Genomic DNA, 26,999 nt, shown 5'->3' on the forward strand with positions numbered 1-26,999 from the left:
ATCAGGGCAGAGTCACCACGGCAGCTGGCCCATCGCCAGGCTCCACCGCCACCACTGCTACCGCGTCATCACTCTCCCCCACCCAGCCCAGACAGAAGAGGCCCAATCCAAGAGTCCTCGGATTGGCCTGGTCCCCCGGGAGACCCTTCAGTGCCAAATCCCCAGCAGGACCGCAGAGGACTTGGGCCTGAAGGGCTGGATTCTGCGCATGCGTCAGAAAGACAGGTGGTGGGAGTGTGATGCAGTCCACACAAAATGCAGTGATTTCCTCAAAGTGCGGCGTAGCCAATGGGAGGGTGAGTGGAAAGAACGATGGTTGCACGGGGGAGGGGACAGCTCATGTTGGCGCCATGACCACCTCACAGATGACGGGGATGTTCAGGCAAGTCCCCTGACTCTGGCTGAGTTCAACAACTCTGCTTTTTGGCTTAGTTTCCTCCCGTTAGTTTTGGCTCAAGATTCCTTTCTAGTGAAATTATGTATCCTAGCCCACACCTGCCCCAGCTCCTAAAGGTCACAGAAAAAGCCAACAAATCTCAAGGGACTCTAGGAAGCAACTGACATGAGAACCCAGAAACTTTTCAAGAAAAGTACTAATTTAAAACCATTTTTTAGGGCTTCCCTGGTGACGCAGTGGTTAAGAATCCGCCTGCCAATGCAGGGGACACAGGTTTGAGCCCTGGTCCGGGAAGATCCCACATGCCGCAGAGCAGCTATGCCCGTGCGCCACAACTACTGAGCCTGCGCTGTAGAGCCCGCGAGCCACAACTACTGAAGGCCGCGCACCTAGAGCCCGTGCTCCGCAACAAAAGAAGCCACCGCAATGAGAAGCCCGCGCCCCGCAAAGAAGAGTAGCCCCTGCTCGCCACAACTAGAGAAAGCCCATGCACAGCAATAAAGACCCAATGCAGCCAAAAATAAATAAATAAATTTATATTAAGAAAACCATGTTTTTTAAATGAAGTAATAAAAAACTTCACCAGAGAGCAATGTCCCTCGTTAATCTTTCCAGGGTAGAGCCTCAGTTTCCACTGGATCACTGGCAGCAGCCAGTGATCAAGGTTCCCCTGTGAGGGCCCTGGGGGTTCCTGGCCAAGCTTGGGCCCCACAGAAGGCAGCTCCCTCCCTGGATGGTGGCTTTGCTTCAGCGAGGCAGAAAGCAGGGCCCATCTCTGAGGCTCAGAGACTTAATGGGGACAGAATGAACACAATTAAGCTACCAAATGGTCACCAAGCAGAGGGTGGGCCTTGTATTTTTTTTTTTTTTTTTTGGTTGCATTGGGTCTTAGTTGCGGCTCACAGGCTTCTTAGTTGTGGCACGTGGGGGCCTTGTATTTTTGATAAGGACAAAAATCACCAGGACAGGGGAAGGCAGCGCAGCTTAGGTCCCATCTTCCTGCTGGTGTAACCCTTTGGGGTTTTCCTTGGGCCACCAGAAGCCCACGGGGGCAGTCATCTCCTCCAACAAGGGCCAAGGGCACCCAAGGGCAGAGCACACCCGCCAGTGTGGACCTGAAGGAAGGCCCAGCAGAGGCCCCAGCGTTGGGAAAAGGGCACTGAAATCTCCGCCCTGAAACAGGAGCCCGGCTGTAAGAGGACCGAGCACAAATGTCCTCCCTGGCAGGACACCCGGATCCTCCTTGATCCTGGTCCTGAAACATTAGAGCCAGCGCTATAGCCAACAGGCTTGAGTACAGCGTTAAAGGGAAACTCCCTCTACAGACACAAAGGCCTCTTGTCCCTGGCCACGGGGACAGCACCCGACTGCTCCTCCTTCCATCAGAAGCCAGGCTAGTCCAGGAAATGCTCACGTGTGTCTACTGGTCACAAAACCATCTTACCGCTTTCCAGGGTTAGGCAGCCCTCACAGAGCTCTTCTTTTATATAAAAAGTAAAATATGATTCCCAAGAAAGCCTGCACTGGGTCTTGGGATGAAGAAAGTCAGGGAGGTAAGTCCCCAAAGATAACACGACCATCTCAGAAACCTATCTTACTTCTCCATCAGTAAAATGACTGTGCCCCCTGGCTCAGACCTCGTGCTGCCAGGTAAGGAAGGTACAGAGCACAAAAGGCTGCCTCAGTATCCTGGACCACAGTGAAACCTGCAGAACCACTGATCCCTTCTGTCCCCACTGGTATTTGTCATCTGGCAGCCTCCAGACTTGGGGCAGAAGATGCCAAAGGCTGAGCGCTGCCCTGAGCTCTCGGGTCCCTGAATTAATCCTCCACAGGACAGAGAACAGGATGAATTTTGTGGCTTGAAGTGAATCATTTAGACAATGCTCTGTCAGTTAAAACAGATCAGATGACATGAAATTCTGACTGTGACCAAATGGTACCTCTCCTCTCAGCATAGGGGGCTGTGTTATGTGGCACCCAATACTTACTAATTAAAAGTGTAATTAAAAATTTGGCTGATATTCAAGTTTTATAACCGAACATGCATTTTGTGATCTCAACCTTATGATGAATTTCAGAGAAAGACACCCTGCACATTCTTATATAAGATGTGCTAGAACGCGATAAGCCTACTTTTTTAAACACACCTTAGAATCCGAGATAAGCATAATATCCTTTCAAGAGTCACCTTAAAGGGCTTAATCCAGTTTTGCTGCCTCTGCTAAAAATCTTTTTGGAAATGCGCTTGCAGTCGGACAAGTAAGAAAAAGTGCGTTATTTTATCCCTGATACTCTGTCTTGAACCAAACATTTAATTTCTTAGTCTCATAATCACCATCACCTCTAAGCGACGTCTGGCAATTTCTCAAAGATCCAATCCATCTAGAAAGTAGGAAGATGTGCTGTCACTCAGAATACTTAAAGGAATGTCACAGACTCTGGAGGCAACTCTAAAAAAGCAGCTCCAAAAAAATGCTTTAAGTGAAGGGTGCATAATTAGATTAAACAGCCCAGTGAGGACTGCTTGGAGGGGGACCACGCTCACGAGTGCATTCGTCTCCTTTGACAGAAGTCGGGCCCATATATCTGCCACACACACGTGCACGTACACCCACAGAGCTAGACTGAGTCACGGCATGAGCGACAAGCACTGGGCTCCCAGAATATCAGGGCCTTGGGGCGGGGTGGTGGACCCGGGTACACCGGGGACTAGCGGCCCAATACAGAGGTCGCGGGGGGGCGGGGGCCATACAGGGACTTGCATGCCAGCCCAGGCTGCTGTGGGCCTTCCAGGAAATGCCCGCCCCTATGTGCATTTAAAGAGCAGCCAACGAGCAGCACATTCCCCTTCCTGACTCGCTTAGGTCCCCTTCAGGCCAATTCCTAAAGTTCTGACTGCCCAGCTCACCACCTGAATTCCATTTTGAGTGCCTTATCGCCCCAAAGTCACTGTAACTACAATGTGTAACAAGAAGACTATTCGGGAAATACAAAGACTCAAGGAAAAATGCCTGCAAATATAAAAGGTATCCACATTTCAAAGGGAAAGGCCTTCACTAGAGTGAAGCGACACAGACTTCAATTTCTTACCACCAGCCTCAGGGTCCTCATAAACTTTCTACAGTAAGCAGGACTTCCCACAGGCTGAGCAGCACCTCCTCAGGTACTCCCCACGGGCACAGTCATTTGCACACTTGAAGGGGGACAGACAAAAGAAGCGAGACAAAGCAGAGGCTCTGCCAGAGCAGGACAGCAGGGGACAAGCCCTTGCCCAGAAGTGAGGCCCTGGACCGGCGGCCACGGGCTAAAGGGAGGGCCTGGAGCTGCGGACACATCACTCACACATGCTGCTCTATGAGAGGCTTCCTCAAGGAAACCAAAGATCACACGCTCAGTAACAGCCACAGATGCAGGGACTTTGCCTCTCCTCTGGCATTCAGCCTCAGGGCAATTCCATAGCTCCTGACTGAGGAGGAGAAGTGATGTTAGAATCACTTCCGGGATCAGGCTCTTAGCTATGGATGGGCTTTTGAGAGGCTCTAGAAGCTCCCAGAAATTGTGAGCCAAATGGTGCATGTGCAGGCATTCTCTGGGGGAAGGACCCAGAGCTCACAGATTCCCAAGGGGGTCTTTTATGCAAAAAAAGGGTTAAGGGTTCATTTATCCAGGCGTTTTCCTCCCAAGTGCTTTGGGATTGTATTTTTCCTTGCTTTTAAAATTAAATGACAGCCAATTACACATCAACATAAAATTTAACATCCTCACAGGAAGAAGCAAAACATTTTATACCAGACTGTACTGGAAAAAAATGGTACTTTAGATATATATTATAAATTAAATATACCATTATATTCCTAATGCAGAGGCCTTTTTCATGCAGTCTAGAGAAGCACTGCTTGCTCAGAAACGTGTCTGTCCTCCAATCAGCTGAGTTTATGAACTTGAAATTGTGCCAAGAGAGCTGCATGAATAACAGTGAACATGGAACGCCTCAGTGGCAAGGATCTCAGGGACCTGGCTGTGGTGGGGCCCCACCTGCTCCCAAGACCCCTCTTTCCGAAGGAGTCCCAGCAGCCCTGGGCCAGCACAGGGCTGTTTCCAGAAAGGGCTCCCTGCACAAATGCTCCTGACCGAAGTCTGCTCTGTCCCGGAGCTCCCGGTTAGTTAGATCATTTTCAAGACTGCTTCTGCCTAAGGTGCTTGGTTTTACTGGCAGCTGGTTCTGCAACTTTGCTGTCCCAAGGCTGGCCTGATGGCGCTCAGCTGGGCATGGCGCCGGGGTCGGGGCAGCTGGGGACAGAAGCTGAGTCTGACTAGAGGGCTAGATCAGGACCCCGGCAATACGAATCAAGGAAGTCTGTACGACTCTCCCCCCAGGAAAGCCTCTTAAATGCTCCTGATCTCAATCCACTCAGGTCTACAAACGGTGCCTTTATGTCGGGGAACATGATGAAAGGACAAGCTTCCTCGCGGTGTCACATGGGTCCGAACGAGACTCAGCGCTGATGGGGTATGAAATGCTACATGGAGGGCTGATCAATACCACTCACCGGAAAACACAATCCACAGATCGCCGAATCCAAACACATTTTAACAAAACAGTAGAAAAGTGAAAGGAAAATAGCACAGATACAGGTTAGACTGCATACAGCAGGTGAAATTCTCCAAAAATTAAAATATGAACATTTTCATTAAGTCACCTGGATAACTCAGAATCACCTTAGTGAAAGAACGTTCTCAAATGTATGATCCAACTCCCCCATCTACTGTGCTTTCACCACAAGTATGAATACAAGCATCAGGTCAGCATCATAATAAAGCAAACATCTAAGAGCCTGTGTCTTATATTTATATTTAGATGCTGAGAAGGTGGCTCCTTGTGGCATTTCCCTATCATTGTACTGCTAATTCCATGCAAAGGGGCTAAAGATGTGAGAAGCAGACTCCAATCAGCCTTTTTAGTTTGGTAAAAACAATAATATAATTTAAATATGTAGTCTGAAGCAGTCATTTTTAAGGTGTGTGGGAATGTGAAAGTTCCAGCTTATCCATTCTAGGCATCTAAGAAAAAAAATCAGCTTCATTAACTATCTCACAAATTGAAAATATTTACTAAATTAGACAAACTCGGCAACAGATGCAGTATCTTCTACAAAGAGAGGAGTTTATTAAGAAAATAGATATTGTATTATTTAGGGGAAAGGCGTCTCAAAACACTTTAGGAGCACCCTCTTGGCTACAAAATCAATCGTCTAATTATAAATAATTCTGACTCTGTGATTAAAGCAGGCAGCCCCCTGAAGCACCTCAGCCTGGCCCACATAGTGCTGTTTGTGGCTGCAAGCTGAAGGAGGAACCTTCTGGATGATGCTTCTCTTCACAAAGCATTTTATTGTGCAGACTGCCCTGCTGGTCTGAGTCAGGGATGCTTTCCAGGTAATCAACACTGTATGCTCCACTGGCTGCACCAAGGCCTACGGCACTGAGCAGAGACGGGGACTCACAGTCTGCAGGGGGTGAAACCAGGAAATTATTCCCTGAAATCCTCCGGGGCCAGGAAGCACTTACATGAAGCTGGCGCTCAACATTGGGGCTATACACATTAAAACTGCTTCTCAAGGGCTAGAGGAAGAAGGTGGTTCCCCAGGATTGGGTTAGTAAATTCATATAGCCCCTTACCCTTCTTTGCCAATTTCTCCAACCTTCAGGGCTTCAACAAGAGGCTCTTTACCTAATTTGGTCAAATTCATTTTGGTCTCAAGAGTCATCAGAAAGGACCCGTTGTAGGACATTTCCAAATCGATCCAGAGTCCTGGAGAAATGGTGAAAAAACAAAAGGTTTTTTTCCCCCCCCAGAAAAACATGACTATAAGTGACAGATTAAAATTTATATTTTAAAGTATCTAAGTAGGTATTCACATTGAAAGTCTATATATATTGCCTGTACTACCAATGCATGCAAGAAGAGATTGTGAAAAGAAAAGTTTCTGGAAACAGTTCAAGCATCTGGCAAACTGCCAGTATTTCAACATCCGTTAAAATGGTCACAGTGAGCTCAGGGTTCTGTCCTCTGGGTTCTTCTCACTTTGGGTAAGAAACACACTCCCAGCAGGAGGAGATGGCTTGCGCCAGGGCAAAGCCAGGATGATGTCTGCGTTGTCCCAGCTGGTTAGTGGAAGAAGAGAGGTGCAGAGACTTCACAGCATGCTGGGCTCTTTAAAGACACAAGTGAGAACCACTGTCTTTCTTTAAATTATCTATTGTTTGGGGATGGGGGAGGGGAGGGGCACAGAAAATGGTTCAGGTTTAGCTTGGTATGATAAAGATGGTGACAAAACCTTTTAGAACCCTCTTCTTTCTGGAAATTGCATAGGAATGGAATCAAAATAATCCGTGTTCAAGCCCCAGGATTATCTAGATAAAGTTGGGTAACCACTTTGTACCTTAGTTGAAAAACCTGTTCCTTAATGACACAGATGTAGAGAATGGACTTGAGGACACGGGGAGGGGGAAGGGTGAGCTGGGACGAAGTGAGAGAGTGGCATGGACATATACACACTACCAAACGTAAAACAGATAGCAAGTGGGAAGCAGCTGCATAGCACAGGGAGATCAGCTCGGTGCTTTGTGACCACCTAGGGGGTGGGATAGGGAGGGAGGAAGGGAGACACAAGAGGGAGGAGATATGGGGATATATGTATATGTATAGCTGATTCACTTTGCTATAAAGCAGAAACTAACACACCATTGTAAAGCAATTATACTCCAATAAAGATGTTAAAAAAAAAAAAAGAAAAAATAACCACCTGTTCCTTAGAAAAGACACTCATGTCAACGAGAGCATATCTTAGAGGCTTTTGGCTTTGTGGAATTTCATTGGGAAGGCCCACCAGCAGAAGTGGCCACTGACCAGAAGTCTAAAATGCAAATAGGGGTCAGTCATCTCACAACCTTTTCTACCCCAGGGTCCTATGATTCAGCAGGTGGGACAGACTATGCTGTGACTTTACCGAGTCCAAGCTCTGTAACACCTCATGGACTTCCCATCAAAACATGGTCCTCACATGCACCGCAATGTTCATTGCAGCACTATTTACAAGAGCCAGGTCATGGAAGCAACGTAAATGCCCATAAACAGACGAATGGATAAAGAAGATGTGGTATATATATACAATGGAATATTACTCAGCCATAAAAAGGAACAAAATTGGGTCATTTGTTGAGACGTGGATGGATCTAGAGACTGTCATAGAGTGAAGTAAGTCAGAAAGAGAAAAACAAATATTGTATATTAACGCATGTATGTGGAACCTAGAAAAATGGTACAGATGAACCAGTTTGCAGGGCAGAAGCTGAGACACAGATGCAGAGAACAAACGTATGGACACCAAGGGGGGAAAGTGCAGGGGGGTGGGGGTGTGTGTGATGAATTGGGAGATTGGGATTGACATGTATACACTGATGTGTATAAAACAGATGACTAGTAAGAACCTGCTGTATAAAAAAAAAAGTTTAATTTAATTTAAAAATTTTTAAAAAACCCAAAACAGATCCACTAGCTGGCTTGTGCGTACTAACAGTATATTCAACAAATGTAACTTTTTTTAAATGCAAAAAGACTAAATCGATAATACAGTGAAAAAAAATGGTCCTTCAAGTGGGTGTTTAAATGTTAATAAAGTTTTATAGATCCTCATAAGACAAATGACAATATCTAAAAGGAAGCAGGAAATTAATCTAAAACCACTGTTCACACACAGCCGCATTTTCAAGCAATTACAGTAAATAAGTTATCCCATTTGGCCACCATCTCAGAGAATAGCTTTCTTTTTTTTACGTGGGCCTCTCCACTGTTGTGGCCTCTCCCGTTGCGGAGAACACGCTCCGGACACGCAGGCTCAGCAGCCATGTCTCACGGGCCTAGCCGCTCCGCGGCATGTGGGATCTTCCCGGACTGGGGCACAAACCCGTGTCCCCTGCATCGGCAGGTGGACTCTCAACCACTGCGCCACCAGGGAAGCCCAGATAATAGCTTTCTTAACTTCAGTAAGCGCTAATGGTGTAACTCCTCACTAAAGGCAGAATAATTTCCATTTTGCTTCCACCAAGTTCTTTTCATCATAATTGAAGATAATTATTTTCTGTGAATGACCTGGTTTAATTAAGTGATATGCAGATCAGTTGTGAATGTCTTCTTTGCAGCAACACACAAAACTGCTTTATTTCTTGCTTACATTAAACATTTAAAAATCATTAATTAGCTTGCTCTTCAGAGGCAGTGTTACTGGAAATAAAGGGCATATCTGCTTTAATAAAGACATTTAGTCATTAATCACTTCCAGTAGAAAGGGAATTAGGGCAAAAGGCTTGATATTAGTAGATTTTAAACTCAATATAAATGGAACATCAATAAAGAAGATATTTCTTCTTGTGTATCTCCAGCTTTATTTAACTTGAGAATCAATAGACTCAAACTACCTGGCTGCAGTATGTATTTAGACATAATCATTTCCTTTGAAAATCCCAGTCAGGTTTCCAATAAATATTACTAATATGTATTGCCTTCGAAGGTTGTCATATTAAAGGCACCAGAATTTTACTTGTTATAATAAAGTGGAAGGTTCTGTTTGTCTGTGTTTTAAATGATGGGATATGGACACAGGTTTGGTAAACAGTTGGCCCACACCCCAGTCATCGGGACATTCTACTCAGTGACGTGTGGTCTGGCCCCCCTGCCGGGAGCTGAGGCTGGGAAGAGGGAAAAGCACACGGAGTCCAGTCACGTGGACCGGGGCTTGAATTCCCCTGGAAGTTTCTCCATGTCTAGGCACCGGCCTCCTCATCTATACAAGGGAGGCCACACGGCTTGCACAGCCTGGCACTTGGTGCATCCGGCAGGGCTCTCTCCTTTCTCATCCATCACCAGCCACTTCCTTCTTCTAACCACTTTGGGCTACAGCCTAACTTGCTGCCATTGCCATAGCCGACAGGGACCAGACCAGAGGAGGACACAGGGCCAGAAGGAAGAGGCTGCACTGGGCAGCCAGAGAGCCCTGTCCAGGCTGGGGAGCGGGCAAGGCGAGGACATCTGACCAAGCTCCTGCGTAGGGGATGAAGCCTGTTTCTTGTAGATGTTCCATGAGCCCCACCCACGGGGCCTCGCTCAGCCCCCATTCTCAGTGAAGATATGAAGGAGTCAAGAATGGTTTGAGGGCTTCCCTGGTGGCGCAGTGGTTGACAGTCCGCCTGCCAATGCAGGGGACGCGGGTTCGTGCCCCGGTCCGGGAAGATCCCACATGCCGCGGAGCGGCTGGGCCCGTGAGCCATGGCCACTGAGCCTGTGCGTCCGGAGCCTGTGCTCCACAACAGGAGAGGCCACAACAGTGAGAGGCCAGCGTACCACACACACACAAAAAAGAATGGTTTGAGAATCTTTAAATACAGATATAAAGTGCAAACATTCAAACAAGTTATCTTAATATGACATGCTTGCATTCAGATGAGGGTAAGATGACAATTTTAACATTAGGTGAAAAGAAAAACACACTTCTATGACAATGATTCAGTGGCAAAAAGCTCCCTGAAAACCCTGGAGTGCACGTAACCGGAGCCGAAAGCACGTGGTTACATAAAGGGTGAGTCAGGAGCTCCCACCTTGCAGGACTGAAAGACGAAATCAGCAGTTACTAGAAAGGTTGTCTTCTCACCGAGGACAAATGTAGCAACACTGTGAAGTGGGGACAGACACTGTGCTCTGAGTGGTACCCTAACCCTAACGAGCTACATGTTCCTGACCTGGGTGAGTGCGGCAACAGAGCTTTTTCTTCTGGGCTCTTGACAAAGGTTAAGACTTGCTTGTGAGACATTTCATTTAAAATGTTGCTTCCTGTAACCATCTGGTCTTGGTAGCGCTCAAGGACAAAAACCAGACGTTAAGGAGCAAGGCAATTTTTTAAATCTTTAAATATGTGTAAGGCAGCTGGTCCTGAGAGGTTCTCTGGAAAGGGCATGAACACAAAGGGTCTTGTCTTAGTCTTCTTAGGCTGCTGTAACAAAATACCACAAACTGTGTGGCTGAAACAACAGACATTTATTTGGCACAGTTCTGGAGGTTGGAAGTCCAAGTCAAGGTGCTGGCCGATTCATTCTTGGTGAGGGCTCTGTTCCTGGCCTGTAGACAACCGCCTTCTCCCGTGTCCTTGTGTGGCACAGCGAGCGAGCTGTCTCTCTGGTCTCTCTTCTCATGAGGGCACTAATCCCACCATGACCTCATCTAAACTTAATCACCCCAAAGGCCCTGTCTCTAAATACCATCACATTGCAGGTTAATGCCTCAACATATGAATTTTGGGGGAACGCAGACATTCAGTCTGTAACAATCTCCACCACACGAGGGGTCTTCACGCTGTGAGGCTGTCCAGTGGTGAAGGGTGGCACCTGATTACCAACAAGTCCCTATAAAACCGGCCCTTCACTGGCAACAAGGGAAACACAACTGACAATGAACATGACAAACTTCAGTCAGTCTTCACTCAAGGACTTGAGGAACTGTCCTTGTGTGAAGAGGGAGGGCTGTTTTTCTGTTTCTCTTCAGCCTCGTGAGGGAAGGATCAGTTACCACCACCGCTACTCAGACTGTGGCAAAAGCTACGGCTCGCTCCACCTCAAAATGTTTATTTAGTTCTTAACGCAAGCTATCAAAGCTCAAGACGCTGAAGTGAATCCCTGTCCTCTGGAAGTTTATGCCTGAAGAAGAGTAACGATGGCCTGGGCCACCTGGTGCAGAGCAGACCTAGATGCCAGCAGAGGTAGTACACATGCCCTGGTATGTGTCACCAGAGACAAGTAGAACAGAGGCTCTCCCGCCTTCTCCCTGGTAGTTGATTTAATAGACCCCATGGCCTCAGGAGCAGTCCTACCGTGCCCAAATAAATCTAGTACTTTCACTCAGCAGTTCACTGTCATGTTTACTATTAAAATAACTAAAAGGCCTCAGTCTCACTGGAACAGGTTTAATGGGGTGTGTTGCTCAGGAAGAGGTAAGAGGCCCTAAAGCGTTGCTCACAGGGTCTGGCTCATGTTACCTGCTCCTCCACCTCCCTGTACCCGTAACTGATGGCTGATTTTCACTCTGAAAGCCAACATTTGGCATCCAAAAAACAAAAGCTCTTAAAATGGAAGATTTAATAATATACTGATTTTACCAAGAACAGATGTTTTGAGTTATTCAGCTCTTAGACGACCACATTAGTGACCGTTTCGTTCCTGGCAAACAGACTGGTGCCATATTGCTCACTCAGATACTGCAGAAAACTAGTATTATTCCTTGTGATTGGATGTGTCCTTTAGGACAGATGTCATTTTGGGTTTTGTCTACCTGTAACTGTTCTCGGAAACAGCTCCACCTTTCAAGGTCAACACAGTCCCAAATCAGAGTCTCTCCTCCCCACCCCACCCAAGTTCCACAAATGAGTACTTTTTTTCCCCTTCCCAAAAAAGGTATTTTTTCCTTGGGCAACACAGATCTGGTCAGAGATATGTGCCATTCTTCTCAGTGCTGAGCCCCACAGTCTGGCCCTGTCACCGTGACCGACCTCAGGCAGCTGCTCTCCTGATGCGGGTGTAGCCAGAGGAACAGACAGCTCACAGACTGCCCCTGGTTCTACTTTTCTGCAATACTCCTCTGGCAAAGTAGCTTCAGCCCCAGCACTGAACAAAGGCACCAGGCACCGCAGATCAAGGTCTGGAAGACAAATGTAGATGGTGGACCTGCCAGACACAACTACAGGCATCTCTGAAGACAGACCAGCTTCCTCTTCCTGTGGGACATGGTCATCTTTCCACAGAATCCAAGCCCTTTGGTGGAAACTCGGGTTGTTAATCGGGTATCTTGAAACAGGGCAAAAACGGTGCCACACGGCACTCTGTTCATGTGGACGCTCAATGACCATCTGCAGACAAACTCCACGTAGCAAAAGCCCTGAAGACTAAATTCATTAATCTGAACCTGAGGGGTCACAGTCCACAGCCTTGGCTCATTCTGACACTGCTGACACCCCTGCAGGCGCTGCTCCGAGGCCACTGGTCCCAGGCATGGAAGAGAAAAACCTGGCTGACAGACGAGGGTCCCCACCAAACCCCTTCGGGAAGATTTTACTAATCAAGCTTTGCAGCAGCAGCAACAAAACCCGATGGCTTCCTGCGTGTCACGTGTGCTCTCTGAGCGCTGACATGAAGCGTTTAATCTCCTCCACAAGCAACAGGGGAGAGGCTACTGCCATCATCACTCTATGGATGAGGAGCCCAAGGTGTTGAGTGCTTAGAAACCTCCCCAAGGCCTTGCTGCTGGATAATGAAGGAGCAGGGCCCAAACGCGGTGGCCTGGCCCAGAGCTGGTATGCACGGCAAGCCTCTGGCTCCAGCCTAGAAGCTGTGGAGCAGCGTGGAAAAGCGAGGCTGCTGAGTGATCTCTGGCACATCACGCCCTGTCTGGGCTTTGGCTTATGCATCTAAACACAGCAGGGTCCTGCTAGGGAACCTCTGATTGCCTTCTCAAGTCTAAACAGTCAATCTGCCTAATTCTTTAAGGGTTTGAAAAAGGAGCTATACATTTTTAATTAATTTTTATCCATAAGAAAAACAATTAGGAGAGAATGTACCAAGAATGTACCAAATGTGGCAGAATGGTCATCATGGCTATCTCTAAATGGTGGAACGATGGGTAATGTTTCCCTTTTTCCTTTTCTAAATACTCCAGTTTTCCCCACGATGAGTATTTGTTGACTGAGGGAAGGAGCAAACATTACCCTGACAGAGTTAATAAAACAACTGGAAAGAGCTTGGCCTGGTGGCCCCCCGAGGACAGGCCCTGGGGACAGCAGCCTGGGGTGGGGATGAGGAGTGAGGGGGGAGGCCCTGCTCCGTGGCCTGTAGGGAAGGAAGGAGACCACCCCCCACCCCATGGTGAGGTGTGTGTGGAGCGGGCAGGGCTCAGAGACAGGAGGTGCACTGCCAGTTTCCGAGGTTCAGATCCTCTCCACCTTCTGGCCACGGTTCCGGTCCCGGGAACAGTGGTCCTTTCCCCTTATCCACTGCACTAGAACCTGGCTGTGTGTCTGGAACCAGGAATGGCCTTTTCCCTTCCATCTGTTCTGGGAGGACCTGCCGGCCTCAAGCTGTAGGATGGGTCAGCTGAACACCTCAGCCACTCACATTCTAAACTCTCCAAGAGCAGCAGCAGTGAAGGTAGCGATAATGTTGGTAAAAATAACAAGAGTTAACACTTACAGCTTGTTTGGCACCTGATGTTTTCCAAGTGCCTTTCATGTATTAACTCATTTAAGCCATCCAGTGGGTGCCATCAGTCTCCCCCACTTACAGAGGAGTTAGTCAGTGACGAGGTTAAGGACTTGCCCAAGGACGAGGAGCCGTGAGCCTCAGAGCTGGAGCTCAGAACCGCCGCTGAGCTGTGCTGCAGCCACAGAGCTGAAGGTCAGAACCGCCGCTCTGTGGTGCCTCAAGAAGAGCATCCTGGGCTTCCCTGGTGGCGCAGTGGTTGATGGTCCGCCTGCCGATGCAGGGGACACGGGTTCGTGCCCCGGTCCGGGAAGATCCCACATGCCGCGGAACGGGTGGGCCCGTGAGCCATGGCCGCTGAGCCTGCGCGTCCGGAGCCTGTGCTCCGCAACGGGAGAGGCCACAACAGTGAGAGGCCCGCGTACCGCCAAAAAAAAAAAAAAAAGAGCATCCTGAGGATGGAGTGACCCAGCAGCTCTGGCCCAAAATAAGGGTGTGGGGTGTGTAGGGGGGATCCCCTGGGAGGCGTCCCCTCCTGAGAGCGGTAGAAGCCCCCTTCACCCTGGGGGTCAGTTCCCTGAAAGGTGAACTCTGCTTTTCAGAGTCAGTTTTAACAAATCACTCCTGATTTTCATTCCCCCCAAAGGAAAGGTTTCTCTTAGAGCAATGGAATCCAAGATGCATTGTCCCTTCATGTTCATTTCTGTTATACCATCACAAGTAGCCTTTGCAGACTTGGAAAAACCTAATTTGATCAAACTTTTAAAACCCACAGGCTTTATGTCTTTATCATTCCTTTCTTTAGTAACATTTCTTCCCTTGTTACATAAAGCAGGCAGATCTCTAAAACTTGCCCTGAAAGGAGTTAAGTAAGCTTCAAATGGATTAAAAACTGGCAAAAGCTTTGATCTATATAATAAAATGTCTTGATGCATTTCTGGCTCCAGAAGAACCGGAAAGAGACTTGAGACTTAGGCATTTAGTGAATTTTACTCAAAGCCTTACAAAGCTGCCCTGTTCACAGAGTTCACAGCCACAGGGACACTTCTTAGATGTTGCAAAACCCAGCTATGGCCCTGCTCCCCTCTCATTGGAAATTTCTACTAGTTCAACAAAGGACAGTTCTGAGATAAGAGACTGCTAATGCATTAGAAAATAAAGCATGCACACCTATTATTTACCTTCTTTAAGCCTGACTCTCAGGAAGCTTATGTTACCTGATCATTTACCAGCTCCTTACAAGTCAGTTCCTAAAGAGGCAAAGGGCAACCTAGAGCCCCCCAGAGCCAGAGGGAGCCAGACAGCCCTGGAATGCCATTGGGGGCCAAGATCCTAGCTCTGCACCTGACACATAGATAATGCAGCTGTTTAAATTTAGAGCCAGACCATTTGCAAAGAATCTTTTCTAGCTTTACTCTTAGTGAACCAGAAATTCACTAAACCTAGGAGCACTCAGATTCATCAAAGTGTAGACACAATTAAGTGGTCACAGGTGATTTCTATGTGCTATTAGGTGGACTTCTGGATTTGCAAATAATTCTCTGGTCTATCTTTCTCTGAAATCGATGGGATGCTAAAGACCTGGAAATATGGACTTCACTGTTAGCTGAAATAATGCTAGAGAGATTTGTTAGAGCTGCTAGTTGTAGTGCTAAAAAAAAACTCCATATTTCCATCAAGTATATACAACACAGAACTTGATTTCACTAAATATGTTCAAGAGCCACTTGATATGGCCATACAGAGACAAAAGTAGATGCTATAGTCTATCAACCTTACAAAATATTTACTTCAAAACAAATATCACTCTCTTGAAAAGTTGTAATTATTTTCTTCCTTACTTTGTTTCTGAGCCTTTTGAGGAAGAATGTAAATCCAGTTTAAGTGGAAAGAGGCTCACTTGGAGAGGGATATTCTAGAAAAAAAGTTGAATGCTTCCATGACAGGGAGATTTTTCCCTTTCTGCTCATGGACTATTCTTGCCTACCTAATTCATTCTTCTTTTCACCAGACTCCTGGGTACTAAATTTTCTGTCAAGGTGCCACAAAATACACATAAATCCTTACATCATAATTTTATTTAAACTCTCCACACACTTTAATCATCTTCTCACATGCACACATACACGAGTAGGCATAAATAATGTGTCTGTAACATGTCTTAAAAACCAAATCACAGAACTTCCCTCCAGCAGAGAGCCTTACTCTCAAAATACTGCCCAACAATATAAGTCTTCTTCTTTTTTTTTTTTTTTTTTTTTTGCGGTATGCGGGCCTCTCACTGTTGTGGCCTCTCCCGTTGCGGAGCACAGGCTCCGGACGCGCAGGCCTAGCGGCCATGGCTCACGGGCTTAGTTGCTCTGCGGCATGTGGGATCTTCCCGGACCAGGGCACGAACCCGTGTCTCCTACATCGGCAGGCGGATTCTCAACCACTGCGCCACCAGGGAAGCCCATAAGTCTTCATTTTGCAAACACTTACTGAGTGCCTACTTGGAGTGGAAAGGAACAGAAAGAATAAAACATGAAGCTCAAAGAATCTGCATCCTAGAGGTTAAGGCAAGGCAAAGATGTCACTACTTATGAGGAGGGGCAGCTCCCGGTAAGAATCCAGGGCCGGGCACATGCAGACGAGAAGTCACGAGGGGTAAGTGGGCCTGAAATGCAGCCACTGCCTCTCACCGTGGCAAGGGCTGTGACCATGCAGGGCTGGGCCCCCATTAACTGGCATGTGGGCATCTTTGGGCTGGAGGAGGACCTGTAAGGATCCAGAAGACCAGAAGCGCTAGGAGTGGGAGTCCTGATCTACTCCCCACCAGTTTCAGGCTGTGACCGTTAAGAACAGAAGACACGCAACATGAAATATGGTTAAAACGCTCCCAACTCCCTGCAAACACAAAGCCTTGGTATTCAACCTGCAGCGACGGCAACATTCTAACGCTCATATAAATGCTCCACTCCTCTCTGGAGTCAGTTAAGAGTTACCTTGGTGATCAACGTAAGGCTTGAAGGCCTGAAGGATTTTTGGCACAGCTACTCCCATGTCGAGCTCCGTCAGAGTTAGCTCATTCATGAAGTAAGGGAGCTGGAGGACAGAAGGAAACAACCAAGGAGACTCATTAGGAACCTGGTAAATGCTAGAAGTCAACATACTCTCAGAGGGAACAATGGTCAAGGTTTGGGGGACACATTTATTCAACCAAAATTTATTGAGCACACACCACGTACTAGGCAGCGTACTACAGACAGAGCCGTGGACAAGAGAGGCAAGGTCCTTGCTCTCGTGGGGCTTCTGATGAAGAGGCAGGAGCAGACAGATAAGCAGACAAATGACCTATAACTGCAGAGCGTGACCGGTGCTACAGAGAAGGTAAGGCGGGTAATGGAGCAGAGGGGAGGCTGGGCCGTCTTAGATAAGGAGGTCAGCGAAGGCTTCACTGAGGGTGGCGTGTGGCCAGAGACCAGACTGTGGAGAAGGAACGAGCCATGCTGGTCAGGTTAATAATGCCCAGAGTTGGCTGAAGGCCGGGAAAATGGACCTCTCTTAGACTACTAGTGAGGAGTTAGGAAATCACTACAACATTTCCTGTAGGCCAACCTAAAATCCTTGGAAAAAAAAAATCACATCCCTTGACCTGTGCTGGATATTTTCCCTTTGCCCCGCTGGGATCGAGTTCTTCCCTACATCCCAAGAGGCTGGTCTGCGGGAACTGCATCGATGGACTCTGCCCTCTGGCTTCTGGTCGGGCTTGGCCAGTGGGACACACCAGTGGGCAGGTGGCAGGGAGGTACACGGAGAACTGTTGGGCATTTGTCCCCTCCCTCTACTGAAGGCCACAGCTCCTGTCAGACAGGCAGCCCCCTCCACCTAGACACCCTGCCCCAGTCTGGGTTAACCGCTCCCCACCGCTCCAGCCCTGGGGTGCTGCACTATGCCTTTTGGTTTCTCTGCATCGGCCCACATCTTCATAAATCCTTCCCCAGCTTGCTGCACTGAATGTGCCATCTGTTTTCCGCTGGGACCCCAACTAACACAGCTGTCAGTAGGAATTTACTCTAAATGAACTAACATAAGAGTGCTGGTATCATGCTTAGAAATTCCTACTTCATCTCAAGAGCAGAGAATTAATTGACCTATGTTTCCTTGATCTGGATTTATGTATATGTATGTATATAAAAAAATCTTTAGTCCAGTCCTAATTTTAATGTAAGATGTAAACTAGGAATCCACCTTAATTTTTTTTCCCAGTGGCTAGTCAGGTGTCTTAACCTATTTTTTTTAACAACCAAATCTTTCCCTACTGACCTGCAAAGCCACCTTTCATTATGGAATTGCCATTGCACTGCAGTCTGTACTGAGCACTGTTTCCTATTGGTATCAAAGTGGTTTTGTTACTGTAGCTTTAAAATACATTTTTAAATTTGGCAAGTCCCTCTATTTTCTTTTCCCCCAGAATTTTCTTATTCTCGTAAGGACTGCTCCAGTTGAACATTAGAATAATTTTGTAAAATTAGAATATAAGTAAGAGTTTAAAAAATTGAACATATGCTGAACATTTCCCATAAAATGAGGAGCATCTAGCCAGACATGAATTTAGTGCCTATTTTGGCTGGACCTCTTCAGCTGTCTCTCTGCAGAGGAACTTAGACACTTTTAGGATTCACCAGTCAGGGAATTTCATCTCTGACTTTCTGTGGGGATGGAGGTGTTAATTTAAAGAGGTTATGATGTCTGAGATGGACAAAATGTGCCTTTTGAACTGGTGGTTGCTTTATTTGGAAAACCTTTTTCCAAAGCATTAATGTTATGTGGTGGTTGGCCTCCCAATCAGCCTACAGAACGATACTTGGCCAAAAATGTAGCCCAAATCTTGCACCCTTGCCCCAGTCCTTTCTGTCTATTGTTGTCATCCTAATGCCCAGTGTTTCTGAGGCACGCCAGGTTTCTATGGGAACGGCAGTGGACACTGAGCCAGGGAAGTACACGCAAAGAACATGGTGCCCCTCCTTGCGCCCCGTCCAGCCTCCCGCCCCACTCCACCCCGCTCCCTGGAGTCCCTGAGAGGGCAGAGGAAGGGCCTGAGGCAGGGCCGAAGATGGAGGAGGGAACTGAAGGAAGCGGGGACTGAGAAACACTTGGCAGGTTGGGACGGGCACTCATCACCAGTAAGCAGGATGGGGAGAGGAGGTCAGCAGGGCACTTCCTACTTATTCACCTGAGCACCCAACTCCAAGACTCTGCAACATTTCTAACCGACCCCCTCACTCCCTCCTTGCTAAGATCTCTGATCTGAATCAAAACTCAGGACCAGGCCCTAGAGCTGCTTCCTGCTTGCCCTGTCGGGCGGCAGGGGGTGGGGGAGGCAAGGAAAGGTCACTCCGCCTCCTGCTCTTTTCAACCACAGACTCTCTTCTTCCCACCCTAAGGGCACCACAGTGAGACGGGAACCCACTGTGTGTTCTTTACCCTCCTGGGTAAACCCAGCTGGGGACTGGGCGTTCTCCAGGTTGGTGGGGGTTGAGTTAGAAGCCATTGCAATAAGAGCAGCATTTGCTGACATGGGCACAGAGGCCATAACTACTGAGGGCTCCAAGGTGGTGCCGGAGCAGCCGGCCAAGGCCCAGGGTGTACTTGCCGTGGAGGCAGAAACTCAGCTTATTTTAAACCCGTCACCGGGCACCAGATACACACACAGGGCTGCACTTCCACAATGTGAGTTATTTATCACAGGTGAGGGTGACAATCACTGCAGCCATCAAAGCACCCTCCATATGTCAGGCCCTCAAGGAGCCCAGGAGACAGGGGGGATCTTTGTCACAGTTCAGGCTCCTCCAGCCATTCTGGTTCTTGACTGGCCATTAACCAACACTCACTACTATATTTAAGGAACAGCCCTTCCCAAGGATACCTGGATATTTGGTGATAGTAAGAGTTCTCTTGGCAGGGGTGATGGCAGGTTCAGAATGGGGGTAATCTCCCGCTGCCTTCCCGTTTATTCCAACACCAGGGTCCCCTCTGGTCTGCAGGGCACTTCCCAGGACAACAGCTCAGGTCAGGGTGGAGGGTGGGAGGCGCTGAGGCTGCCAGTGGGGGGAGTACAGCCCCCGCCTCTGAACTGCGGGCGCTGCTGGATCAGGACCACTTTCCCCACCCTAACCCCCTAGCACTTCTGACCTCAAAACACAGACGCGTTTATCTCTGTGCCCTGCAGAAGCCCACAGGGTCAGCGAAGGGAGAAGATGAAAATGAAAGACCTTCGTCGACCTCCTCTGGGTTGAGGGAGCCCACGGTTCTCAATCCGGGGTAGAGGGTGGCCCCGAGGACTCCCAGCGCCAGAGAGAAGCCCTCCGACACCCGCTCCGAGTCTGTACTGGAACGTGTGTAGCGGCGAGAGTGGTGTCCCTCTGCAGCCCAGGCCCTTTGTCGCCAGGACCCAGAGCCCTCCTGCTCAGGGAAGCACCCATGACCGTCTCTGGGAGAAGAGCAGCACCAGCCCCGCCCGTGTGCCTCAGCCCAGGAACTCAAGCCCTCTGTCATTTCCCAAAAAGAGGAGGAGGTTGAGTGAGCTCTATGGTGGCTGCTGGCCTCTCCTCTCCAAACACTGCTTCCTGCTCCCCCTGCGGACCTGGCTAGCAGAGCGCTCGACCCTCACTCACCTGAAGAACACAAACAGGCTGACCCTTGGCAACAGAGCCCTCCCAAACACCTGCCCCGAACTCTGCCTTGAAATCCGCTCTTCCAGCTGAGGAGGCCCCTCCTCTTCATCGGGGCCTGGGGAAGGGGTGACAGCGGCCGGAGTGGCAGAGAGCCCGACTGTGCCAGGAAAGGCTCTGTTCATGACCCAAAGGCACAACAGGAATCAAATCGAAGCTCCTCCATGCCCACATTTTTCCCAACATAACTTTACCGTGACTCACCATCTCCTAACCTGGAGTCCTTGAACTCTCTGAAATCATGGGCAAACTTTTGTGTCACAGGGCATTTTTCTGCAAAAGGATCCATATGTTTCTGCTTCTCAAAGGTATCTATGACCCAAAAGGTCCACTGACTTAAGCTGCTGACTGTGTAAGCTCTCCACGAAGATCTGGGGACCGAAGTGACTCTTCCTTGGTTGGGTCTCCAATGGATCAAAAACTTACTTCTAAGTAAAGGTGGTACTAAATGAGTCATTTAGTGGCAATTGTGAAGAATACTTACGCAAGTTTAAACTCACTTCCAAGTGGGCCTACATCAGCACTGAGACTGTTTCTTCAGCAAACAGAGAGCCCAAAATAAAATACCATCTGGCCAGAAGTAAAGGTCAAATGCAGACACATTTAGAGTGCAATGGTAGCTTTCCCAGCTTTGAGAGGGAGTTGGGAAAGAGGTCTTAAGTAGTCTGGCATTTTCCTCAGAGCACATGCTGTGTGGTGGCCAAGATTGTGAGGCTGGGTGGGCTGTCGGCCATACAGTTTAAGATCATTACTAACTTAAAGATGACACAATTCTATACAGCCAACCAGCTGCAACAGCTCCCATTTTCCCAAACCAAATTCTGGATTCTCACCCACAGTGAATAACAATGAGGGCACTAGAAGGGGGGAAAAAAAAAACAGGAAAATTCACTACATCCCCAGAGGCAGTTAGTCTATGGTCAAGGTCACAGCCCAGATGTGTTATTTGATAAGAACTTACTACTCCCATTTGTTATACGTTTTAAACCAAATGATTTTTCACTTAGGATATAATGTACAAAACTTCTAGACATTAAGACGTGATGAATCGGAAGCCTCTTGGGTGGAAAACAATACCTTTATTTTGCTGAGTTTCATTTGGATTTTCTTAGACACCAGATCAGACCAGTACTTCTCTCCTAAGAAGTCCCAAAACATTCTTCCAAGCAAGGCATTCACCCAGGCTTCCTGTTCTTCCTCCTCAGAGGGTGGAGCCTCTGGCAACTGGTAAAAGAAAAAGGACCAGAATTAACTAGAAAGCAACTGGAGAGCAAGCCAGGGGCTTATTTTTATAAAGTCACTGAAGGCCCCTCCCTCTAGAGAAGGGGGACCGGCCACGTGAGTCGCATTTCTTCCCTATAAATTACCAGTCCCATGTTGTATCGGTGAATAGAAAAAGAGAAACAAAAGCCACCATCACAGATAAAAACTCCTCTTTATTTTCTTCTTCTACCAGTCATCTTGTGAACCAGCTAATATTTCATACAATTAGCTCAGCCGTATTACCCTCCCCCTCCCCTCCCCCCAAATTAGCTTGGTACCAACATTCTGAGTCAATGACACATCTGATCAAATGTCTGCCTCTCTTTCTTCCAGCTAAGGATCCCGGGACATGTAACCGTCGAGCTGGTCTCACCAGGCAGCCCCAGAGTTTCTCAATGCCCAGGACTCTCACATTCAGCCTGACTCTTGGGAGGTCACGATTCTCCTGGGTGAGGGGCAGAGAGTGCTTAGAAATACTGGTGTCTGGGTCTCGTATACAGCGATACAGATTTAAGTGGGTATGAGGATTTTTAGAAACTCTCTCACTGATGTAATGAACAGGTGAGGTTGAGACCCACAGCCCTGGATTAGAGAGAGGAATTCTGTGAAACTCCTACAGCTGTTCTCACCCATCTCAGCTCCGTGAAACACCCTGGGCTTCAGCTCCACTTGAAACAATCCACCTGAAACATCTGTTGTGGCCAATGTGCAAGGTGGGAAAAGAGCAAACTCTGTTAGCCTCCAATTTCCAAGGCTAAGAATTAGACCATGGATTCTTGCCTGGAGAGGGCCAGGGTCGGGGTGAAGCAGAAGGGAGAAGCGGCCGTGACACCCACGGACGATGTGGTAGTGCAGGCAATGCTTGGTGGTGTCCACTGAACCCACACCAGGCACTATGATAAGATTCCTTCTCAGGTTCCCTCATTTACATCTCACAATACCCCGCAAAGACAGAACTTTACTTCTATTTTAGGCAGGAGCAAACAGACTTGGAACTGTTCAGCACCCTGCCCGAGGCCCCTGATTCATCAGCACAGCCTGACTCACAGCCTCCTCCCTGCCCTCCACCCGCTGTGTCCAGCGGTAGGAAGGGGGTGTGACCCGGCCCGGGTGTGACAGACATGTCCTTGTGCCGAGGTCTCTAATTAGGTGATAGCCTTATAAAAACAATTCGCCTGGGAAAGCAAAGACTAAAAGAACTAGAAATGCAGGAATCTGTGGATTGCTCACCCTTTCTCTTCCCTCGACGGTTTATACAAACGCATCTGCCTTGCCCTCACGGCAGCCTGCAGCTATCACCTACACCAGACGCCTCACCGTCTCTGTGCTCCACGCGCGCGTGGGTTCACACCGGTGACGTCTGTCCTGTGCAGCCGTGACCACGCCCCCGCACAGCTGTCCTAAGCCAGGGGCAGAGTACACGGGTGGCCTGGTGCTTGTGGATTTGACACTTAGAGATCTGATGACGTGTGAGTGTCCTAAAGGTCTATGGCAGGGACCTATGTGCGATTTTTCTGAAGCCTGGAGTCCTTAGGGTCTGACCCAGTTGAACTGGTCAATGAGCTTGTGCAGGGCCTGGCAGACCGCCCAGAACCCACCTGTCCTCCACTCTCATCAGGGCTTGTGCCGTCTCTCGCTTTGGGAGCCTGGGGGTTCACCTGCATTTCTCAGTCCAATGTTACTGCATAAAAGCAGGGATATCCTATGTTCTAGGAGTCCTTCAAATTGGGGTATTTTCAAAGTTCTCCCTTATAAATGTCGGCGAGTCTCATTAAAAAAAATTAAACTCTGGTTTAAAAAATAATACATGTCGGTCACTGCATTTCAGAAGACATGGCTCTAGCTGCCTTGTGTGAGTGGCTGTAGGGTACTCTCTCTGTGCTCTTCTGGTGCTGTAAAGGCTTCTGATATCAACCAAGGCATCTCTACCACCAGGTTCTGGATGGTCGAGTGGAAGCCTGTGCCCATGCCTCAAGCTGTACGTGGTTTTTGGAATCGCTTTTCTCTCTGCCTGACCATCTGCACCCCTCCCCAAGGGGATCGGGTCTAGCTTTTCTGAGGTTACCGTCTTTGAGTCACATCAGATTATCTATGCAGACTTCTGAGTAAACACTCACCCAGGGACAATAGCCTCCTCCCCCAGGGATCCGGGCAGTGCCAAGAGGCTGCCCACGCAGGGCAGTGCACGTCTCACTCAGATTTGTAGGCTGCACAAGAGAAGAGGTAACTTTTTCCCTTCTCATGTGGGAGAGTTGACTCTTTACTAATAACCTTTCCTTTCAACCCTAGTTATTCACAGGAAACAGGTTTAACACAAAATAGCATGAAACAAAGGCTATTTCACAACTTTTGTCCAAGCCAAAGGCATATGATGTGGAAACAAATTTCTGAAATAACTGACAAGGAGGTTGTTTTTTCTTTTCAACTGTTCCTTTTCCTAATGCAGGCTTCTCTCCACAGACTCACTGGGAACAAAGAAAAATCCATGAGCAGCAGAACACTGACAAGGCATCAAAGCAGCTTTAAGAACAAAATCTGGATTCAACAGGCTGCTAGGAAGAACTCACTTCCAATGGAAGTCATACAAATTTAAGACCATAAACAATATGTGTGCACACATCTCCTAATGCTGCTGTTTGGCTGCAGGAAGGAATGTGAGAAGCAGATTCACTTTACCATTTCAACTAAAGATGTACATTTAGAAAGGGTACATTTCTAAAAATGGCTTCCAAAATAAAGTTTAGAGAGTTCAATGGCCCAAAGCTAAAGCAAGACTATTGTAACTGTCTGAGTAGTTCTTGGGAGATATTTTATTAAAAACCAACCTGTAAAAAGAAAACAGTACAGATTTACTTTTTGTGGTGTAACTTTTCCTATTACAAATAGCCAGGCGATCAGCCCAGCTTTTTAGGGGCAAAGACAGCTTGGTGGCTTTGCTGCTAAGGTCTGGTCGCACACCATCTGATGTCATGAGGGCTTCACAAATGGCTGCCTGACCCAGGAGAAGGCACAGCGGAAGACCCTCCCTGTTAGCTGTTTCCCCAATTACAAAAACAAGCATATTTACTAGAGAAAACACCCATAATCCCATTATCCAGATATACTTATTTAAAACATTTTAACTATATTTCCTTTCAGTCTGTTTTCAATGTGTGTGTGTGTATGTATACATATATATATATAAAGAATACATAACTTAAAAAAATAAGCATAACTAACATGGTTTTGTATCCTTTTTTTTTTTTGTGGTACGCGGGCCTCTCACTGTTGTGGCCTCTCCCATTGAGGAGCACAGGCTCCGGACGCGCCGGCTCAGCGGCCATGGCTCACGGGCCCAGCCGCTCCACGGCATGTGGGATCTTCCCAGACTGGGGCACGAACCCGTGTCCCCTGCATCGGCAGGCAGACTCTCAACCACTGTGCCACCAGCGAAGCCTTGCATTATGGTTTTGATTTGCATTTCCCTGATGGCTAATGACTGAATATCTTTTTATACACTTACTGGCCAGTTGTATATCTTCTTTGCAGAAATATCTATCCAGATCCTTTGCTCATTTCTTAATTGGGTTATTTACCTTTTATTATTGAATTACAGGAGTCCTTTATATATTCTGGGTACAAAACCCTTAGACATATGATTTGCAAACTCTGTGGGTTGTCTTTTAATGTTTTTGATAGTAGTATTTGCACACAAAAGTTTGTAATTTTGATGAAGTCCAATTTACCTATTTTTTCTTCGGTTGCGTGTACTTTGGGTATCTTATCTTAGAAGTCTTTACACCTAGCCCCAATTCACAGAGATTTACTCCTATATTTTATTTGAAGAGTTTCATAGTTTTAGCTCTTGCCTTAAGGTCCATGATCCATTTTGAGTTAATTTTTGTATACGGTGTGAGGGAGGGGTCTGACCTCATTCTTTTGCGTGTGGATGTCCAGTTGCTCCAGCACTATTCGTTGAAAAGACTATTCTTTCCCCCACTGAACTGTCTTGGCAGTCTTGTCCATATCCTTCCTAAAATTTATTTTTAAATTGGATATATGGCTTTATATTTTTAAATTATTATATGATAAACACTTTGAAATTCCACTTTTAAATGTTTAAAAAGCTGACTCTGAGCTTGGAAAGGGGAAGCCTTGGGAAACCATTCTGCCAATTAAGATTTCCTGGTTTCTGTTTGATTCCTATTTGCTTTGTAGAGTTCTTATCTCCTGACAACACCAAACAGGATGTAGTATCTTATGATCCAGTTTGTAGGTAACAAGATAATTAGTGGAACTAGCAATAATGAAGACAGAACTCTCCAAACCTGGGGCAGCCTACATGACCTTTAAGTATTTCTGAAAACCTTCCATTGAAAAGGAGAGTGGCAGTGCCTGATGTGATCTGAACACCAGAGCCTCACACTTGGTGAACAAGCACAGCACTGCCTCACCAATGGTCCTCCCTCCCAGGCAGGCTGCTTCAGGGCATAAAGAACTAGTAGCCTCCCTGGCCTCACACCTTTGAGTAAATCCACAGGCTGCCCGTGAGGTCTCCCTTCCTGAGGTACCAACACTAGGGGTAATACTATCCCACCTTTAGACATTTCTTAAAAGAGTTTCCTCATTTTCTTAATTGCTGTTTATATCTTCTCCTCAAACCAAGCAGACTACCTCAACAAGATGATCAAGCTCTGGGTCTCCTCAGCCAGCCTCATGGTCTCACTATTCTAGAGGTTAAGCTGCCTGAGAAGAGAGAAAATGGCGCCAAGATCACAGGGGTTTGGAGACTTCAGAGGCTGGCACAGTCTGTGTTTGTGAGATAAAGCGGAGTCACAAGGGCAAGTCAGGGCTCAGCAACCGATCACTAACCACTAAACATCTGGAGAACCAGGCCCTTCCTCCAAAATAGCAGTATTTTATAATTCAAATTTTGAGCTCCAAAGTGATTTCAGAATCCCCTGAACTTGTTTTTGATTATTATGGGTAAGAATAACTACCAAAAGTGTTCTAGCATTGTTTAATACAAATCTAGTCTATATTTACTAATTATCACTGGCTGTTTTCAACATTGGTTTGGCTCCTGAGCAACAGTGGCCCTACTCACCTCCTGACCCAGTTTAGCAACGGGCCATGTGTGAGAAAGGAGGCTGAGTGTATGGAAGGTTCCATTAGACCTGGAGCCCTCAGGGTGAGAGATGCTTTGAACATGGCCTGTAAGAAGCAGCAGCAGGGTGGGGCAAAGGCTGGTGCTGTGTCCCAAGCTCCTTGTGTAGAAGAGGAGGGGGCATGCTACCTTGGGTAAGTGTCTGGGTGGTGCCGACACTGATGAAGTGACAGTGTAACTT

General features: G+C 47.5%; 1 protein-coding gene across 2 annotated transcripts in view; it reads right to left on the reverse strand.

The window, feature by feature from the left end:
• Window positions 1–26,999, reverse strand: part of TEX2 (testis expressed 2) — a 108,540-nt gene that overhangs the window by 7,533 nt on the left and 74,008 nt on the right. For both annotated transcript variants that reach the window (XM_067022202.1, XM_059046891.2), the window contains exons 6-8: window positions 21,487–21,633; window positions 16,681–16,780; window positions 6,080–6,212 (exon numbers count right to left, since the gene is read on the reverse strand). In XM_067022202.1, the coding sequence (XP_066878303.1) occupies window positions 6,080–6,212; window positions 16,681–16,780; window positions 21,487–21,633 (380 nt within the window). The remainder of the gene's footprint in view (window positions 1–6,079; window positions 6,213–16,680; window positions 16,781–21,486; window positions 21,634–26,999) is intronic.

Source organism: Kogia breviceps, chromosome 19, assembly GCF_026419965.1.
Source record: "Kogia breviceps isolate mKogBre1 chromosome 19, mKogBre1 haplotype 1, whole genome shotgun sequence".
Taxonomy (NCBI): Eukaryota; Metazoa; Chordata; class Mammalia; order Artiodactyla; family Physeteridae; genus Kogia; species Kogia breviceps.